Source organism: Hyalella azteca, unplaced genomic scaffold, assembly GCF_000764305.2.
Source record: "Hyalella azteca isolate HAZT.00-mixed unplaced genomic scaffold, Hazt_2.0.2 contig7576, whole genome shotgun sequence".
Taxonomy (NCBI): domain Eukaryota; kingdom Metazoa; phylum Arthropoda; class Malacostraca; order Amphipoda; family Hyalellidae; genus Hyalella; species Hyalella azteca.
The window spans coordinates 57,244-73,420 of record NW_025937698.1 but is presented as its reverse complement, the minus strand read 5'-3'; the positions used below and the strand labels follow the sequence as shown (position 1 = coordinate 73,420).

Sequence of the window (16,177 nt, the reverse complement as noted above, 5' to 3'; positions counted from 1 at the left end):
TTGACGTGAATTAGTACGTCAGCTCATGGTGGCAAGTTTCAGCTGTAATTCCTTCTTTGATGGCTCATTTTAGAATCAGCCTAGAATTAATCACGAGTTTATGATTAGCACTGAATTGCGTTCCAAATCATGTGATGGATGACATTTTTATAAGCGGTTGCTACCCTTCATTTAATGAGTTTCGAGCCAGAAATATATACTTGTTGGCTGTCACTTGGGTGCGTTAGAATGGGTTTACGGCTTGCATTATCCATCAAAAAATTTCCTCCACTATCGCTCCTACATCTCTAAAGGCGCTTCTTGTATAAACTTGATTGACCGTGTAACAACGTGAGGTTTACTTTCACATCAAATTACAACAAATGCAAATGTTACATCTCAACGTCAACCAATTTACGGCTAAGCTAGTAGAATTCTATTCCATCTACGAACGTTTCCACCCCTAATACCAATACTTGACTTAGTAGCTATTTTTCAACCACAACCTATACAGGAAGCATAGTTGTAATTAAAATGAATTACTCAAGTCATGGCCACCTTTTTCTGCCTAGTAACTATAGACAACCTCGATTTTAGATATTTATTCTCGCATTTAACCGTGTGCAGAACCATAAGCATCACCAGATTTTAAAGAGGGCGGCTATGCCCCCTAAGATTAATGATGGTATATAAATTTATAATGACAGATAATGACTATCATTATTTATATAAACTAATTCCTGCCACATTGTAGAGAAATTTTCTGCATTTTTCCTGTAAAAAATTACAATTTTAACGTATAAACATAAAATTATTTAAGGGGCCTGAAGCTCCCTTAAAATTAACCTAATGCCGTCACTGCGCAGAACCACTCTTGCCGGGCTTAACTCTAAAGTTATAAATTAGAGACGTGATGGAATCGGCGCCATCAGTGTTCCCATATTATCACACTGCTTAGAGCTGATTGGCTGAGCATGTCACCCCAACTCTGCTTGTCAGCAGTGCAGTGCAACTTCTCATCCTGATGAGTCTATTTCTTGAGTGCCCTACCGCAGCTCTCGATCTTTGGCCGTGGGTCTCATTTGTGTGTGGCTCGGTTCTCATGTAGTTTGGATTACTCGTTCATCCCCGTATGGCCGACGTCTCGTATAGGTTGCCAACACTTCCTCAATGGTTCGCCCTCGTACTCTGTGACTTCTAGCTCTCTGAGGCAGAGAGTATTACCATGTTTGAAATACTAATTCAACAGTGAGGATTATTATATTATTACTGCTTTGCCAAAACTGGACCCTAACTTCACGGCTAAACCAACACTTCCTCCATGTGTTGTTGTTGTTGTAATTGCCCATCCTGGTAGTGGCGACTAGGGAGGGGTGGTGATAGGTCAGTTTTTCCGGGCACTCGGTGCCACTGGTAGTTCTACGACCACCACTGGCTCGCTGACCCGCCAGAACCATTTTATTGCATTACACAACACCCTGGACAGGCCAGGTGCTCATTTATCAACCAGAATTGGATGAATGGCTGAGTTGATCATGAGCTGAGCTTCCCGGAAAAACTTGTCCTCAGTGGGACTCGAGCCCGGGAGCTGGGTGCGAGAGTCTCTCACCACTGCGCCACACTTCCCCATGAACTAGCATAATCTCTTCCTTCAATTACGCACTTCCAACAATTCCGTCATATCACATTATTGGACACAAGCCAAGACATCGCACAGTAGACCAACAATTAAGAATAGGATAGAAGTGTCTGCTCTGAAGAAATAGGCCCATGGCCTGTTGCCGATTCTTGTACTTTTCGCGACTTGATTCACAAGGGATCCGGCCTTTGGAACCCGATCTTTCCATAACTGACTATTGATTGAGATAGCTGCTGGACTTATTGCCTGGTCCGCAATTTGCTAGGCATTTAAGACTGAACATATGCTCCTGCATAGCTTCGTCTAGTCTGTTCTTGAAGATGTTCATACTCGGAGCGTTTAGATCGACCTACCATCAGAAATTTCTGGTCAAAATTGGCGAGGACTATTATTAATAATTGCAAAAATCGGCCTTTTGAATTGAAGAAATGCATTAACAATTGTTGAAAACTAAGCTCATTAGTTCCATTTTATAGTAAAGCCCTAAGTGGTCACAATGATTACCTGTATCTAAATGTAAATCCATTCCGACGGTATTATCTCCATTTAACGTGTCGAACAGCACCCACCATATTTCGCCATATAGAGGTTAACCCCTAACCTCGAGATTTCAGCCTTACCAGCTGGCCCAGCGGCCCCAGCCGGCCCAGGTAGTTCATCGCCAACCACCATCATACGAAGGCGCCTTACTCGCCTTTCCTTTTCTTCGTGTATGGATTACTCCGTAGTTGTTGGTTCGAACGTGAGATGAAGATGGAGATCGGCAAGCTTCTATACGGACGACCCCGCCAGTGATGTGGCACTCCGTGGACCCGTGTGCACCCGACGGCGAGCGGCGGGCTGATTACGTCTCCTGCTGATCCCTTCACATCGTCGGCGGGACTCTATAAAAGCCTACTGCGGTAGAGGTGGGTTGCAGTGCACTGTTTGGAGTGACATGCCGGTCGGCCCTCTACTTTCAGTTTCATAAGTCTATACCCCGCGTTGTGATCACTTATGCTTTTACAACAAGTGAACTTTAAAAAGGTGATTGTCGTGTGCAATATTGTTCTAATGATCGAATTAATTTTATAGCCTCCAGAACTCTGGCTCTGGCAAGATTCACATCATTTTCTCAAACTTAATTTCCATATTTGCAGGCAGTCACTTCTTGTCAACCGCAGCACTCCGACACTCCCGACGCTCTCGGGAATTTTGCCGCTGCTTCGGGGTGCGCTGGAAACTGCGCGGCTCTATAAATAATTTAACTTTGATTCGAAGCCGTGTTTCTTTTCACCCCCAGCTCATTTGCGTTTTCAAGAACATTTTTTGGACATATTGCGCGTTTATTATTCAAAGTAATTCGTAATTTAAGTTCTAAATGTTACCTTCAATAAAGGTCTTATAGCAGGGGCAACTATCATTAACTTTTTAATCCTATAATAACCCGAATAATTCTTTCCATTTTTGAAAAGTTAGCATACTGGCAAAGTTAACGTGAATTGTTAATCGGAAAGTATGCGTACGAAGGAAGTTACGAATTAGAAAAAGTTTACTGAGTCTCACTGAAAGCATTGCAAGTTTTCCGAAAACAGCACTCACCAAAAGGAACCTGCAGCAATATAATTTAACTTCATTGAAATTATTCATTTCATTCTCTATTCTCCGTTCTATGTACCTAATGATTAATTTCAATCTCCTATGTTTAACAATTTTCGGTGAAAAGTGTCTACTCATGCACTTATACTGAATGTAACCTCCGTCCTCAGAATATAATTTAACTTCAATACACAATATTCATTCTCTTTTTTAATCTCATAAACATTCATTGATAAATTGAAATTGTCTTTGTTTCATTGTAAAAGTACCTATTCTTATTAACTTAGGTCTTATTTAGTAGTTTCTGGACGTTTTGATGGAAATAAAATTCTGTTAAACTGAGTCTCCCTGTTTCAGGAGGTGTGGGATTCATAATTTTTTCAACGAGTTTAGTTTTTCTTGCTAAAGCATCTTGTCCGGGCCGGTTTGGGCTGCTTAGTTGCCAGTATAAAAGACACGCGAGGCCGCTATTCTCAGCGCAGACGCTCGAGCTTCGCAACAAGGTTCGTATCTGAGTTGCCAAACATTTGATTTCAATATAATCATCGTATCATCATTATGTTATAATTATATAATAATTATATAATCAATATTTATAATTTAATCATTATGTAATCATGATATAATCATTATTTATTATTTAATCATTATATAATCATTATTCAGTCATTCCACAGAAGCAACACTAAAATAATATAACATAAAACAAAACAACTTTAAGCGGGGAGAATGAAGCAATTTATTAAATTCACTAATATATTCGGTTATGATAAACGTTAAGGCAACTTTTATTCTGACGAAATTTGAAATTTATGCTTCTAATAAGCCAAGATTGTGAAATGTGTGTGTGAAATGTGTGGCAAAAATGTAACAAAACACTGAACGATGCGGAATAAATATTTTAGCATGCGACAAGCAGCAATCTTGCTTTTCCCAAACTTTTCACGGCGTGAAGAAATTCTCACGTTGCGTTTTGCCAAATTTAATGGTTTTCTGTGTAACCGGTCTTACTTATGGAGCTGTTGAACTTGGCTCTGTAGTAACAACTACCAACTACTCCATCCAAGTTACAACGTTTAATGCAACATAAGCTAAAAAAAATTCAATGGAGTCGAATAGAAAAAAGATTGAGCGACGTAACGTATCACATCAAAAACCTAAATGTATGAATACTGCATATTTCATTTTTCGTGGAGAAAATGTTTTTACCTTACCTGCCAATTCACAGCATCGAATATTTCTTTGCACAAAGCGTCTGTAAGGCAATAGATTGCTTTTTCCCAACTGAAACGACAAATTCGTTGGAATTTGGATCCCACTTCTCATGCTATCAACATAATTCTTCAACCTTGCTATTTAAGCCAAACTAAGGCAAGACCTTATGAAGAGACGATCAAGAAAAACTGTCTTCTGAAAAAAATGTCTTCATGTCGTGAAAAGATTGGGAGAAGCTAGCCTCAAACATAAAGCCTCGTCTCGACCTCCTCAAACGGACAACCTCGTCCCGACCTCCTTAATTAATTAAACAGATCGTCATCCCGACCTCCTTAATTAATTAAACAGATCGTCATCCCGACCTTTTTAAACGGATAGCCTCATCCCGACCTCCTTAAACAATATAGAACCTCAATGAGCTTGTGTTAACATTTGGTAATTACCCAATTTGTCGATTAGTTTGCTAATTTTAATTCATGACCTACAGAACCTAATTAATTACCAATATTTTATCCATGAGGTGTTCGTATTGACTTAATTCGCTATTCATTTCACAGCTGTCGTGTTTTTTTCTGATAATTAGTTAAGAAAAACATTCAGTCCAAACTCTGGTAGGAGCGCAGCTGCCTGCGGCGCTTTGACATTTCAAGTCGCGTTTCGTCCTTCACGAGGCCTTGCCGAACTTTAAAAATGCTTGATAAGTGTTCGGCAATTCCAGCAACCGTATAATGGTAAATTATGACGTATGGAAATTACAATAGCCAAATAATTGTAAACAGTGACGGGTGCGACAATTGCGATGGCCAAACAATGTGGAAATAGTGATTGCGTGGTTTTTTTATTTTTATGTTACTTGAAGAATTGGGTTACCTTCCTATCATGGTATATATTGCTGGAATAAATTCATGATATATCGAGCAGCTTGATACTTTAATGTAGCGAAGGCACAATTAAAAATTAATTGACATTGAAATGGAACCTTTACATTTGTTATAATTTGAGGAAATTATAAATAAATTATAATTATATTATAATTATAATATAATAATTATATTATTATATAATTATAAATTTCAATGTCAATGACAATGCAAGGGAATTTCGTCAATTATTATTATATCACTTCATGTTTATGCGTGTTATGACTTTAATTGTGTAATTGGATTCGAAACAGACGTTGGCTGAGCTTGCGTTACATAGACACTAAGAATAACAAGGACAAGTTCGCAAGCTATCGAGAATCAAATAAATAAATCAATTTAGAAATTACTCGGATAAGATTGAAAAACCTATCTTTTTGTGTATTTGAAAGATATTATGAATGATTATCATTTATTCGGAACCTATTCCATTTTACTCTTCAGATGGCGTTTAAATTAGCACTGTCCTTGGTTCTGGTCGCACTCTGTGTTGGGACGATGGCACAGTTCTACCAGCCTCAGTTCTACCCGAATATCGTGCCTGGCTTCACGAACCATCTTTATCCGAACCAGCCGACCGTCGGGCAGTTCAACTGCCTGAACTACTGGTGTCGCAGCCATCACACTAGACTATACTACTGCTGCACTAGCCCACAGCAACAGGCGCTTGCTAACCAGCAGTTTGGTGGTGGCTTTGGTGGCTTCGGTGGAGGAGGGGTGTTGCCTGTTGTCGGCCCTTACAATCCTCACAATCCCCTTAATCAGTTTGGATAAACTTGATTTTACTTCCTACTTAACCTGACCTGATGTTAGTTAGCAAGTATTGAAATATGAATGAATGTGTATCATGAATTGAAAATGTAAACAAAATGTCCTTTTCTGACGAACAACCTTCGAAGAATCATCAAAGGCAGTTTTTTTCTCGCACAACATTGTACCTTTTAAGTTCCTTCAAAATCTCGATTTAATTCAAATGTATTCAAGATAAATAACAAATTTTGTTGTGTATTTCACCAACTTTTTCATAGTAAATACATTGCGAGCCCACAAAAATAGCTTGTATATTTTTTCTCGATGTTGGCAACGAAAGCATATTCAACTTCTTTTTCATTGGAATCCAGAAATATTTAGCGCTTTGGAAGATTTTGCAACCTCATTTGACATTTCAAAATCAGCCTTCTTTGAAGAAAACAGAAATTTTAAATAAGAATTACTTCTGAAACAGTTCCCGACGCAGCAAAAAACGCATCTGAAATAGAATGCACTGTGGGTACTCGTACTTTAAAAAATTGCTTGTAATAATAATTTTTATCAATTAAACATTGACGCGAAGCTCACTTACAAGATTACGAGTGATAACCGTTAATGTTTTAACTATTATTATATTAACTATCTTTTTAATAATATTTAAATGCTTCATTAAATTATTCCCTTCGAATAACCAAGTATTTAAAAGAAACAAGTTAAAGCCTTTAAAACCAAGAATTTAGCAAATTACTCGTCAAAAAATTGTCTCTTAATAAAGGACGAAGTAAAATCATCAAGAACGAGAACGCAGTACGACTGTGAAGGCTCGAGCTGGACAATCCAGTTTGCAGGCCCGAGGCGCTCAGACTCCAGATCAATGTTATCATCGCAGGGTAATGGACGCCAAAACCGGATAGCACGAAGACAAACTGACGGTTGTTTTGTTTTGTCTGTTTTGATTAAGTTCAAAAGAACGTCGGCTGCTGATGAAATAAATTGTCTGTTTTGATTCAAACGCTCCTATTTTCTTCATTTACTTTTCAACACCGCGACGTAATAACGAAGTTAAAGGCACAAGAAGTTGTGCCTTTAATTTCGTTATTACGTTGTAGTATTGTAAACTAAATGAAGAGAATCGGAACGTTTGAACCAAAACAGACAATTTATTTCATTAGCAGCCGATGTTCTTGAACTTAATTGTTGATTGCAACTGTAGAGAAACTTAGTACATGCAGAACAACACTTAGTATGATTTTCTTAATTTTCAACCGAGAAGGCGTTCAGTTTCTTTGCTTACAATTCGTGTCTTGGCAATGCTAACATACTCATCACATTAACAATATTAATTTTCTATTCAATAGTGATAAAATTCTGGTAGATTCTGGTTTAGTGACCTGCAAGCGTCCGATTGAGTTGAAATGTGCCATATAAGCGGCAATGATATGAAGACAGCTGACATTTGTATTGTAAAATAATGGCGTCCAATGAACTGGAAATGAACGTCTATATAAGTCATACAATTTTTTTTTGTCAATAGTATCTTGAATCAACCGATGTTTTACAAAAAACGAAAACTACAGATTCGGGAACATGATCATATACAAGAAATAAATTTTTTTAAGCAAATTTTTTCATATTGCAAGAGTCTAATGCAATAAACAACACGTCCGTTATTTCTTCGCCTACTCTTAGGGTACTAAATATTAGTCTAAATTAAATGACTTTTTGAGTAAATGGAGTCGATTCAATTCAACTAATGAGCCCGCTCGATTAAATTCGAATGAGCTCCATTTACAGTCGTAAATGTAAATAGTATATGGAGTACAATACAATACAATAGTTAAATAGTAATAGTAAATGGAGCCCGGTCGATTCAACTATATCGACTTTGCAGGATTCTCCAATTTTAAAACCGCGCTGCGGCCAGAGTACAGACTCTTCGTGAGGGATCACTGTCCGTGGCCGGACCGAGGCTTTTTAACGCCTTCCTTATGTTGGGAGGAGAGTTTATCCTTGCGACATTCAAGAGACGACTGGACAAGTGGTTGAGAAAGATCCCGGATTGTCCAGTTATGGGAAACTACCCTCAGCAATTGGTAAACAGCTGCCTTTTGCATCAGCAGACCCAAAAGAGGGTAGATAGACGGAACACGTCCAACGTTACATCCGGGACCCTAGGGCGGGGTGACCTGCCTAGCGACGACTCGGAGACGGAGGACGACGAGTGACCGTGGACGGCCGAGGACTAGGAGACGGAGGACGACGAAGGCGGCGCATCGGGGTTACCGTAGACTAGGAAGTCCTAAACTCGCTATAAGGTTATATAACCGTCGACGAGTGGCTCTCAACGTGATCGATACTGATAGTCCGACCCTTTGGGGCATGCATAAATTACAGCAGGCGGTGTGGGTCTTTTATTCGTTAGATGGGCGGCAAACGCACCTAAGAGAGTGCAATGAAAAATACGCGGTTTCAAAAATGTGGAAATTATTTTAGAAATACATAATATGTTCATGTCAATGTTCATTTGAACTTTCCGACAATAATAAGTGCTAGCACTGTTATGATGAATAACTTTTTAGCTCGTGTCTTATCCCGCGTGCTCACTTAGGTAGTGTGTTATATATTTGACAGATGCGTAATTGATCAGTTTAAAAAAAGTCGGTCCTAACTCGGCCATGTGGGTGAGTTGTTCACATTACTCTCGTATAAAGACTTTTTCATACTACTCATATTCCCATTACTCATCTTACAAGCAAATAAGTTATAAGCAAATAAGAGATAAACAAGAAATTGAATATGGCACGCGTGATGACAACGTCCAGCAGTCCGCCCATGTCGTGCGTCGGCAAGGTCACGTGACAAACCATGCCGAAGATGGACGACAGCAGATCGTTCAACTGGCGTGCCGATGGGTTGTCGACGCGATCCAGTCGAACGTCTATATCGCCGGTGATAAGAACATGATCGGTTAAAGTCACAAGTCTGGTGGACACATCGCTCAATTCAACAAAATCTCACGCGCCATAGAAACCGATCAGGTATGATAGATGGTGACATAAACGCACGTTAATTAGGAGCAGGTGATCGTAGAACATAGCAGCTCAAAGGTTGTGGGTCAGGCGCCGATGTCAAGATTGGTAAGGTGCACGCCCCTGCTGGTGACGGTAACTACTACACCGTAATTCGTCGCCAGGATGTCGGGTTACATGCGGGGCCGCGCGCGCTCGATTACCTAGAGTTCTTCAGCGCGAAGACACGCGATGCAAACCGAGTCAGGTCTCGGTCAGGAAGACGACATCTAGTGAGCGCGAGCGACAAATGTGAAAGAACTCGTCAACTTTGTTATTCAGCAAATGGATGTTAAGGCAGCCGAACGATAACCGGTGATACGACTGCACACATTGGTGTTCACGACGAACGCTAAGCAGTTTTTGAGGCCTATCGTTCGACATAAGCCGATGCTCAGCAGCAGCATTCGCAGACGTAGGGTTCAGCGCAAATGATTACCGCCGTAGCAACGGCCTATCGCCAGTGATGACGAACACACCGTTGTCGTGCACTGCTTGATAGGTGGCAGCAGGACGCCTATTTCGACCGACATGGCATCCACGTTAAGACATGCGAGGCTTGGGGGAGAGCAAGATGAGTTGATGAACTCTCTCACAGACGGATGGATCAAGGGATCAAGGGCAGCAGCAGCTGACCGTAGGTTGAGCAGTCGCTTGGGTCTTGAAAAAGTGACGCACGTCTACAGTCAGCTCGAGGGTGAATACAGCGAACGCCAAAACGAATACTCACAGTATATAGTCCTCCCAGTCAAAAGCAAACTTACGTCGAAGTAGTTTGCGTCAAGCAAGCCACGTGAGAAGCAAGAAAAAACCGGGACGAAGACAGAGCCTGGCGACACTTCCGTTCCAGCCACCTTTAAATGCGAACAAAGATGTTCAACTTTATGTAATGTCAAATGAACATGGGGTAATGACCCGATATGTTCAATTCTTCAATTGTGTTTGGCGCTTTCAGTATGCTAAATGCTTAATAGAGCAAAAATCCTATGAATACCCATACTTTTCTGTGCTAGCTTCAAACAAATTTCTAGTTATTTCTACGTCCGCCCGCCAAAGCAAAAAATAAGTTTTCCAAGTTCGACGGTTTCCTAGTGTCCGGTTGAAATTTAAGTCAAAAGTTAATCGTGACAAATCTCTACATTGATAAGATAGATAACCACTTTCTAGTCGGATTTATACTAAATAAAATCACACGGTCTTTAAGGGATCTTTGATAAATAAGCACGTAACTATACGAACAAATTATTACTGACGCGTTTTGAAACCACTGACCCTAGTCCAATAATAAGAAATAAAATCCTACAATACCAATATAACTCTTTATTAGGCGAAAAGCACGATTTATTGTACAATACATAAAGAAAAACCCGACAGCAAGTTGAAAATGAAGATTATGGACTATATATGGACTCGTTTGACAAACTCCTCTTAAAATAGGAAGAAATTAGGGCACGAAACTCGACTTGTGAGTGCAGTGTTAGCTCTATACCTACGAGCATGTCACCGTTAATTTACATTTGCATTGAGAGGCATGTATATAACCTATATATCATTCAAGCAGTAAATTATTTGAACTTAATTAAAGCTATAAGTACAAAACATAGATTTACTGTTTTTGAACTCACTATTAAGAAAATGCGTTCACACGAAATTAAATCTCTGGTGCTGGTGTAGTACATAAATTCGAATGAAGACTCAGAGAAATAAATTGTGTTCAAGAAAACCAGAGCGGTCATAAAAATACCAATCGCAATCGAAGCTTTTCAAGAAATATTTGCAACGTAAATTCAAGAGAACACTTTTACAGAGAAAAGTTTCGAGTCATTCTTTCCTTTGCAGACAATGGTTGATCTAAAAAAGATGGATTATAGTGTTGAAAATCAACAAAAGATGAAGGATAGAGTTGAAAAATCAACATTCACACCACAGGAAGGGGTTTCCGAAACACGAGCTTGTCGACAAGTGAAGGCTAACGCAACCAGACGAAGTCTGATCAGACCCTCAAAGTCCGACACACAGAATTGCGTGCTGGTCTGTCACGCGTTCTGGACCAACAGAGCTCGACACCTCAAGCGCGATAGCACATACAAACAAACGCGCGAGTCTAATGTGCACCGCCACTAGATAAATTTAGACATCAAAGTAACGAGCTCAGGTCCGGTGAACAATAAATGAGTTGGTCAACAGAGTTAAAATAATGTACATAGGAAGGAGAATTTGGCTGTTGGGTGTGTAATTGTGAAGTTAAACGGTAGCGCCGGGGTATCGCTCCACTATCATGCCCACGCCCTGGCCTCCAGCAGCGCAGGCAGCGATCAATGCGTACTGTCCGTCTTCCTTGATCAGGCGGTTGGCCGAGTGCATCAGCAAACGCACGCCTGCAAATACAGAAAAAATTCAGTAAAAAATAGCCTCTTACAATTCCTCCTTATTAAATGGATTCGAACTAATAGGCAAACAAAATTTTGTGAAAAAAAAATTTCGCAACTCCTAACAGCTGCTAAATTTGGTAGCAGCGCCACTTCCAGTATTATAACCGAGTTTCGTCTGCATTTTTAATGCACATGACGCTCAACAAAGTTGAGTACAGCAAACTAATATTTAAATAATTAAAAAGAAAGCTGCAGAACCCATTCATGTTCCATGTAAACACGAGTTAATTTTAATTGTGTAAAGTAGCAGCAAATTTTTAAAGTAAACGAAAAAGAAGCTGAAGTCGAACCGCATTGGCGTAAGAACCCTTCAAGGTCAATAGTAGCAAACTTCGATGATTCCAGACACGTACATTTTTAAATAAATGTTCTTGTACATTGGAAAGCAGAATGACTTAACGGTTTCCACGCAAGCTCTAAAGCAGTTCAATATACTAATTTAAAACGAGAATTCAAAAGGTGTCAGCAGTAGACAAGAATTTATGAAGTTATCTACTCAAAACATTGTACTAATTATAACCAAGTTATTCGCTGCAAGTCTGTTTATGCCTTCTTCCAAGTCTGTTTATGCCATTCTTCCTGCGTATTGATTTTGATACATCGTGGCCTGGGACTGCTACGTCTGAAGCAAATACTAAGGATACTAGTCTCCTGTTTAATTTGTGTAGTCTAGAAAAATGCACAATTAAAATGTAAACGTGTAGGATTATGATTGATACTGAAAGTTTCCTCGGTTGAAATTGGCAATCTCACCAGTGGCACCGAAAGGATGTCCGATGGAAACAGACCCTCCCCAGTTATTGAATTTCTCCAAGGGTGGAGCGCCGGGCTTTTCCTTCCTCTTCAGGTAGTTGGTGCAGAAATAATCGCTATCCATGGCCTTGAAGTTTGCAAGGATTTGTCCAGCGAAGGCCTCGTGGAACTCGAACACGTCAATGTCAGACATCTTCAAGCCAGCTTGATCCAACACCTTGAGAATTGTGTTTCAAGTAATTAAAAATACATTCGTTGGACATTTCTGAAGTTAATACTTGAAGTAAGATCGAAATATTCATTACCAGAGCTAGCAAGTACGGTACTGTTGTTTCTTTAGGCATGGCGTTAATTCGTTACAGGAAATTTCGACCCTCAAACCAAAACCTACTATAATGACTCATTTTAAATCAGACAATTAAGATAGAATCCCCGAATATCATACATCGGGGTAAGGCAGTGCTTTTTGGACTTAATCACAATGCAAAAAGTTCGATTTATTGAGCTTGATGAGCCTTTTGTAAGAGAAAAACTTAGAACGCACCTTAGGAGTTACGATGATTTATTGATCTTGATGAGCGTTTTGTAAGAGAAAATTTTGGAACGCACCTTAGGAGCTACGATGATTTATAGATCTTGATGAGCGTTTTTTGTAGGAGAAAAACTTGGAACGCACCTTAGGAGTTACGATGATTTATTGAGCTTGATGAGCGTTTTGCAAGAGAAAAACTTAGAACGCACCTTAGGGGTTGCGTAGGTCGGGCCGAGCAGAAGCTGGTCCTTGGGATCTTGAGAGACGTACGTGAAGTCCCGGAGGTAAGCCTTGGGCTTCCAGCCCATCTGCTTGGCCTTCTCTTCAGTGCAGATGAGGCAAGCCGACGCTCCATCCGTCTGAAACATTCGATAATTAAACTTCGTTAAGGAACTAAACTCAAAATTTTACCTAACTATTTTTGACTAAACACTAAATGATTAAACATCACTTTTTGGATTCTATCACACTGTTGTTTCTCCAATAAAACTGCAACACAAACATTGATAAATGTAGCTGTTTCTTAATATTTTATACCACTGTTTTCATATTTTCATTAATACTGCCGAGTTTTGTAATATAAAGACACCCTAGTATCATAATATGGGTATGACAATAAGTATGACATTGATGGAGCTGATGGCTGATGTCGCCGTCATTCTGATGACCACGCGTACAAAGGTAAGAAAAGGTGTAACTGTAACCGATGACAGTGATAATCAGGGGAGTCAATTTAAGGAATGGTGTAACCGATGACAGTGATAATCAGGGGAGTCAATTTAAGAAATGGTGTAGCCGATAACAGTGATAATCAGGGGAGTCAATTTAATAAATGGTGTAACCGATAACAGTGATAATCATTGGAGTCAAAGCTAAGCTGAAAGGGAAAATTGAAAGGAAATCCGAATTGAGAGCAGAGCAAATGAGATCATTGATTTCATAATAAAAAGGGGGATAGAATGGAGAATCATAACAAGCAAATAGACAAAAAAATGAGATCGAATTTGGAAAAAAGAGAATTGAGAAAAAATCAAAGAGAAAAACAAAAAGAGATGTAATGAAGCCCCTTGGCAGGCATTAAGGCTAGACGGTCGTACGAGGTAGCTGGAGTTTGCGGCGGTGACGCTGCCGTGCGGTTTGATGAACGCGGGCTTGAGTTTGGCCATCTGCTCAGGGGTGGACACGCGAATGCCGTTATCGGTGGTCACTGTCTTGGCCACACCCGGCACCTGACGGGAAGAAGAGGGAAGGCACTGTCAGGCCACAGAAAAACACCCAGTTACTTGCACTACACAGCAGCGCTAGAAACAAGAGATGGCTAGAGCTGTGGTGGTGCAGTGGTGAGAGACTCTCGCACCCAGCTCCCGGGCTCGAGTCCCACTGAGGACAAGTTCTACCGGGAAGCTCAGCTTATGGTCAACTCAGCCATTCATCCAACTCTGGTTGATAAATGAGTACCTAGCTTGTCCAGGGTGTAGTGTAATGCAATAAAATGGTTCTGGCGGGTCAGCGAGCCAGTGATTTTCGTGGAACGTACCAGTGGCATTAGTGCCTGGAAATACACCTATCACCCCCTCCCCTACAAGTTCCACTGAAGTTACCTTGTACGGGACGACATCGCTTACGATTATAGCACAAGTTCTACTGAAGTTACCTTGTAAGGCACGACGTCGCTTACGATTATAGCACAAGTTCTACTGAAGTTACCTTGTAAGGCACGACGTCGCTTCCGATTATAGCACAAGTTCTACTCAAGTTACCTTGTAAGGCACGACGTCGCTTACGATTATAGCACAAGTTCTACTCAAGTTACCTTGTACGGGACGACGTCGCTGAGGTTGCCTGCCACCTCTGCAGCTTTGGCGAGGCTGTGAGTGCGCATAGCAAACTCGTCCTGCTCCGCTCGCGACACCTGCACAAATTTCAACGCATTCGAAATAAGTCTACGTAGGTGCCTCCTAATTGTCAATCAAGTAATAATTCCAGGACGATACGAATTCAACTTTTCGTCTACCGATGCCTATGCCAATAACCAGACCTTTTGGTAATAATAGCATTGTGGAGGGTTCATGTAGGTAGAAAATGTAAGGTGAAGGAATCCGGTAATGCTGGCAATTATACTCATAGCGTTTACAATATACAGCTACATGCAGCATTTATCATTAATTTATCGTCCCAAACGTACTATTCTAGAATTCCGTTTTAATTTCATACAGGTAATAGTAAATTTACACATTTATTTCTTCACGCCATCACTTAGCGAGATTACCGCTTTATTTATGTACGTAATAAGGAATCAAGAGCACCCTCTGTACAGTTCTTGTTATTTGCTCATGTTTACATGACCATTTAGCAATATTACTATTACTAATATTATTGACAAGAACTATCACAACTTTGATTGGGTAATAAGTAACAGCTAGCAAGAAATACCGCGACAGAATCAAAGGAGATATCAAATGACAGCTAGAAGTCCCTAAATGGGTTGGAAATTCGAACGATTTGAAGGAAAAAATAACATTCACGCTTTGCTAAACTAGAAATGATACTAACATTATTTAACATCGGCCAAAAATGAGGGGTTTCTAACTGACGAAATAAGTTGAGGAAAACTTTCAATGGTGAAAACAATGAAAAATTCTAGTTCAAGGGTACAAGAGCAGGACACCGAACATTATACAATCTTATCATCTACAATATTTTTTTATACTCTACAACCTTTCTAATGATTTTTCAAGGCTGTAAAAGTGGTCTCAATACTGTCATCATCCAATCAAACACGTGTATATACTTATACTTGCCAAGTACGTTCAGATCTCCGAGGTTCATGATCTAATAACAAGGAACAATTACTCGAAACATCAAGGCAAGGAAGTACGGGCAAGTACATACGGGCAAGTACATACGGGCAAGTACATACGGGCAAGTACATATGGGCAAGAAAGTCCGGGCAAGTACATACGGGCAAGGAAGTACGGGCAAGTACATACGGGCAAGTACATACGGGCAAGTACATATGGGCAAGAAAGTCCGGGCAAGTACATACGGGCAAGTACATACGGGCAAGGAAATATGGGTAAGTACATACGGGCAAATACATACGGGCAAGGAAATACGGGTAAGTACATACGGGCAAGTACATATGGGCAAGAAAGTACGGGCAAGTACATACGGGCAAGGAAATACGGGCAATTACATATGGGCAAGTACCTACGGGCAAGTACATACGGACAAGTACATACGGGCAAGTACATACGGGCAAGTACATACGGGCAAGTACATACGGGCAAGTACATACGGGCAAGTACATA

At 40.2% G+C, this 16,177-nt stretch overlaps 1 protein-coding gene across 1 annotated transcript in view; it reads right to left on the bottom strand.

Moving 5' to 3' along the window:
* Nucleotides 1-10,454: 10,454 nt before the first annotated feature.
* Nucleotides 10,455-16,177, bottom strand: part of LOC108681556 (trifunctional enzyme subunit beta, mitochondrial) — a 13,656-nt gene continuing 7,933 nt past the window's right edge. Inside the window, exons 6-10 of the mRNA XM_018170601.2 lie at nucleotides 14,680-14,824; nucleotides 13,964-14,095; nucleotides 13,076-13,225; nucleotides 12,335-12,551; nucleotides 10,455-11,527 (exon numbers count right to left, since the gene is read on the bottom strand). Of these exons, the coding sequence (XP_018026090.1) occupies nucleotides 11,394-11,527; nucleotides 12,335-12,551; nucleotides 13,076-13,225; nucleotides 13,964-14,095; nucleotides 14,680-14,824 (778 nt within the window). The 3' untranslated portion in view covers nucleotides 10,455-11,393. The remainder of the gene's footprint in view (nucleotides 11,528-12,334; nucleotides 12,552-13,075; nucleotides 13,226-13,963; nucleotides 14,096-14,679; nucleotides 14,825-16,177) is intronic.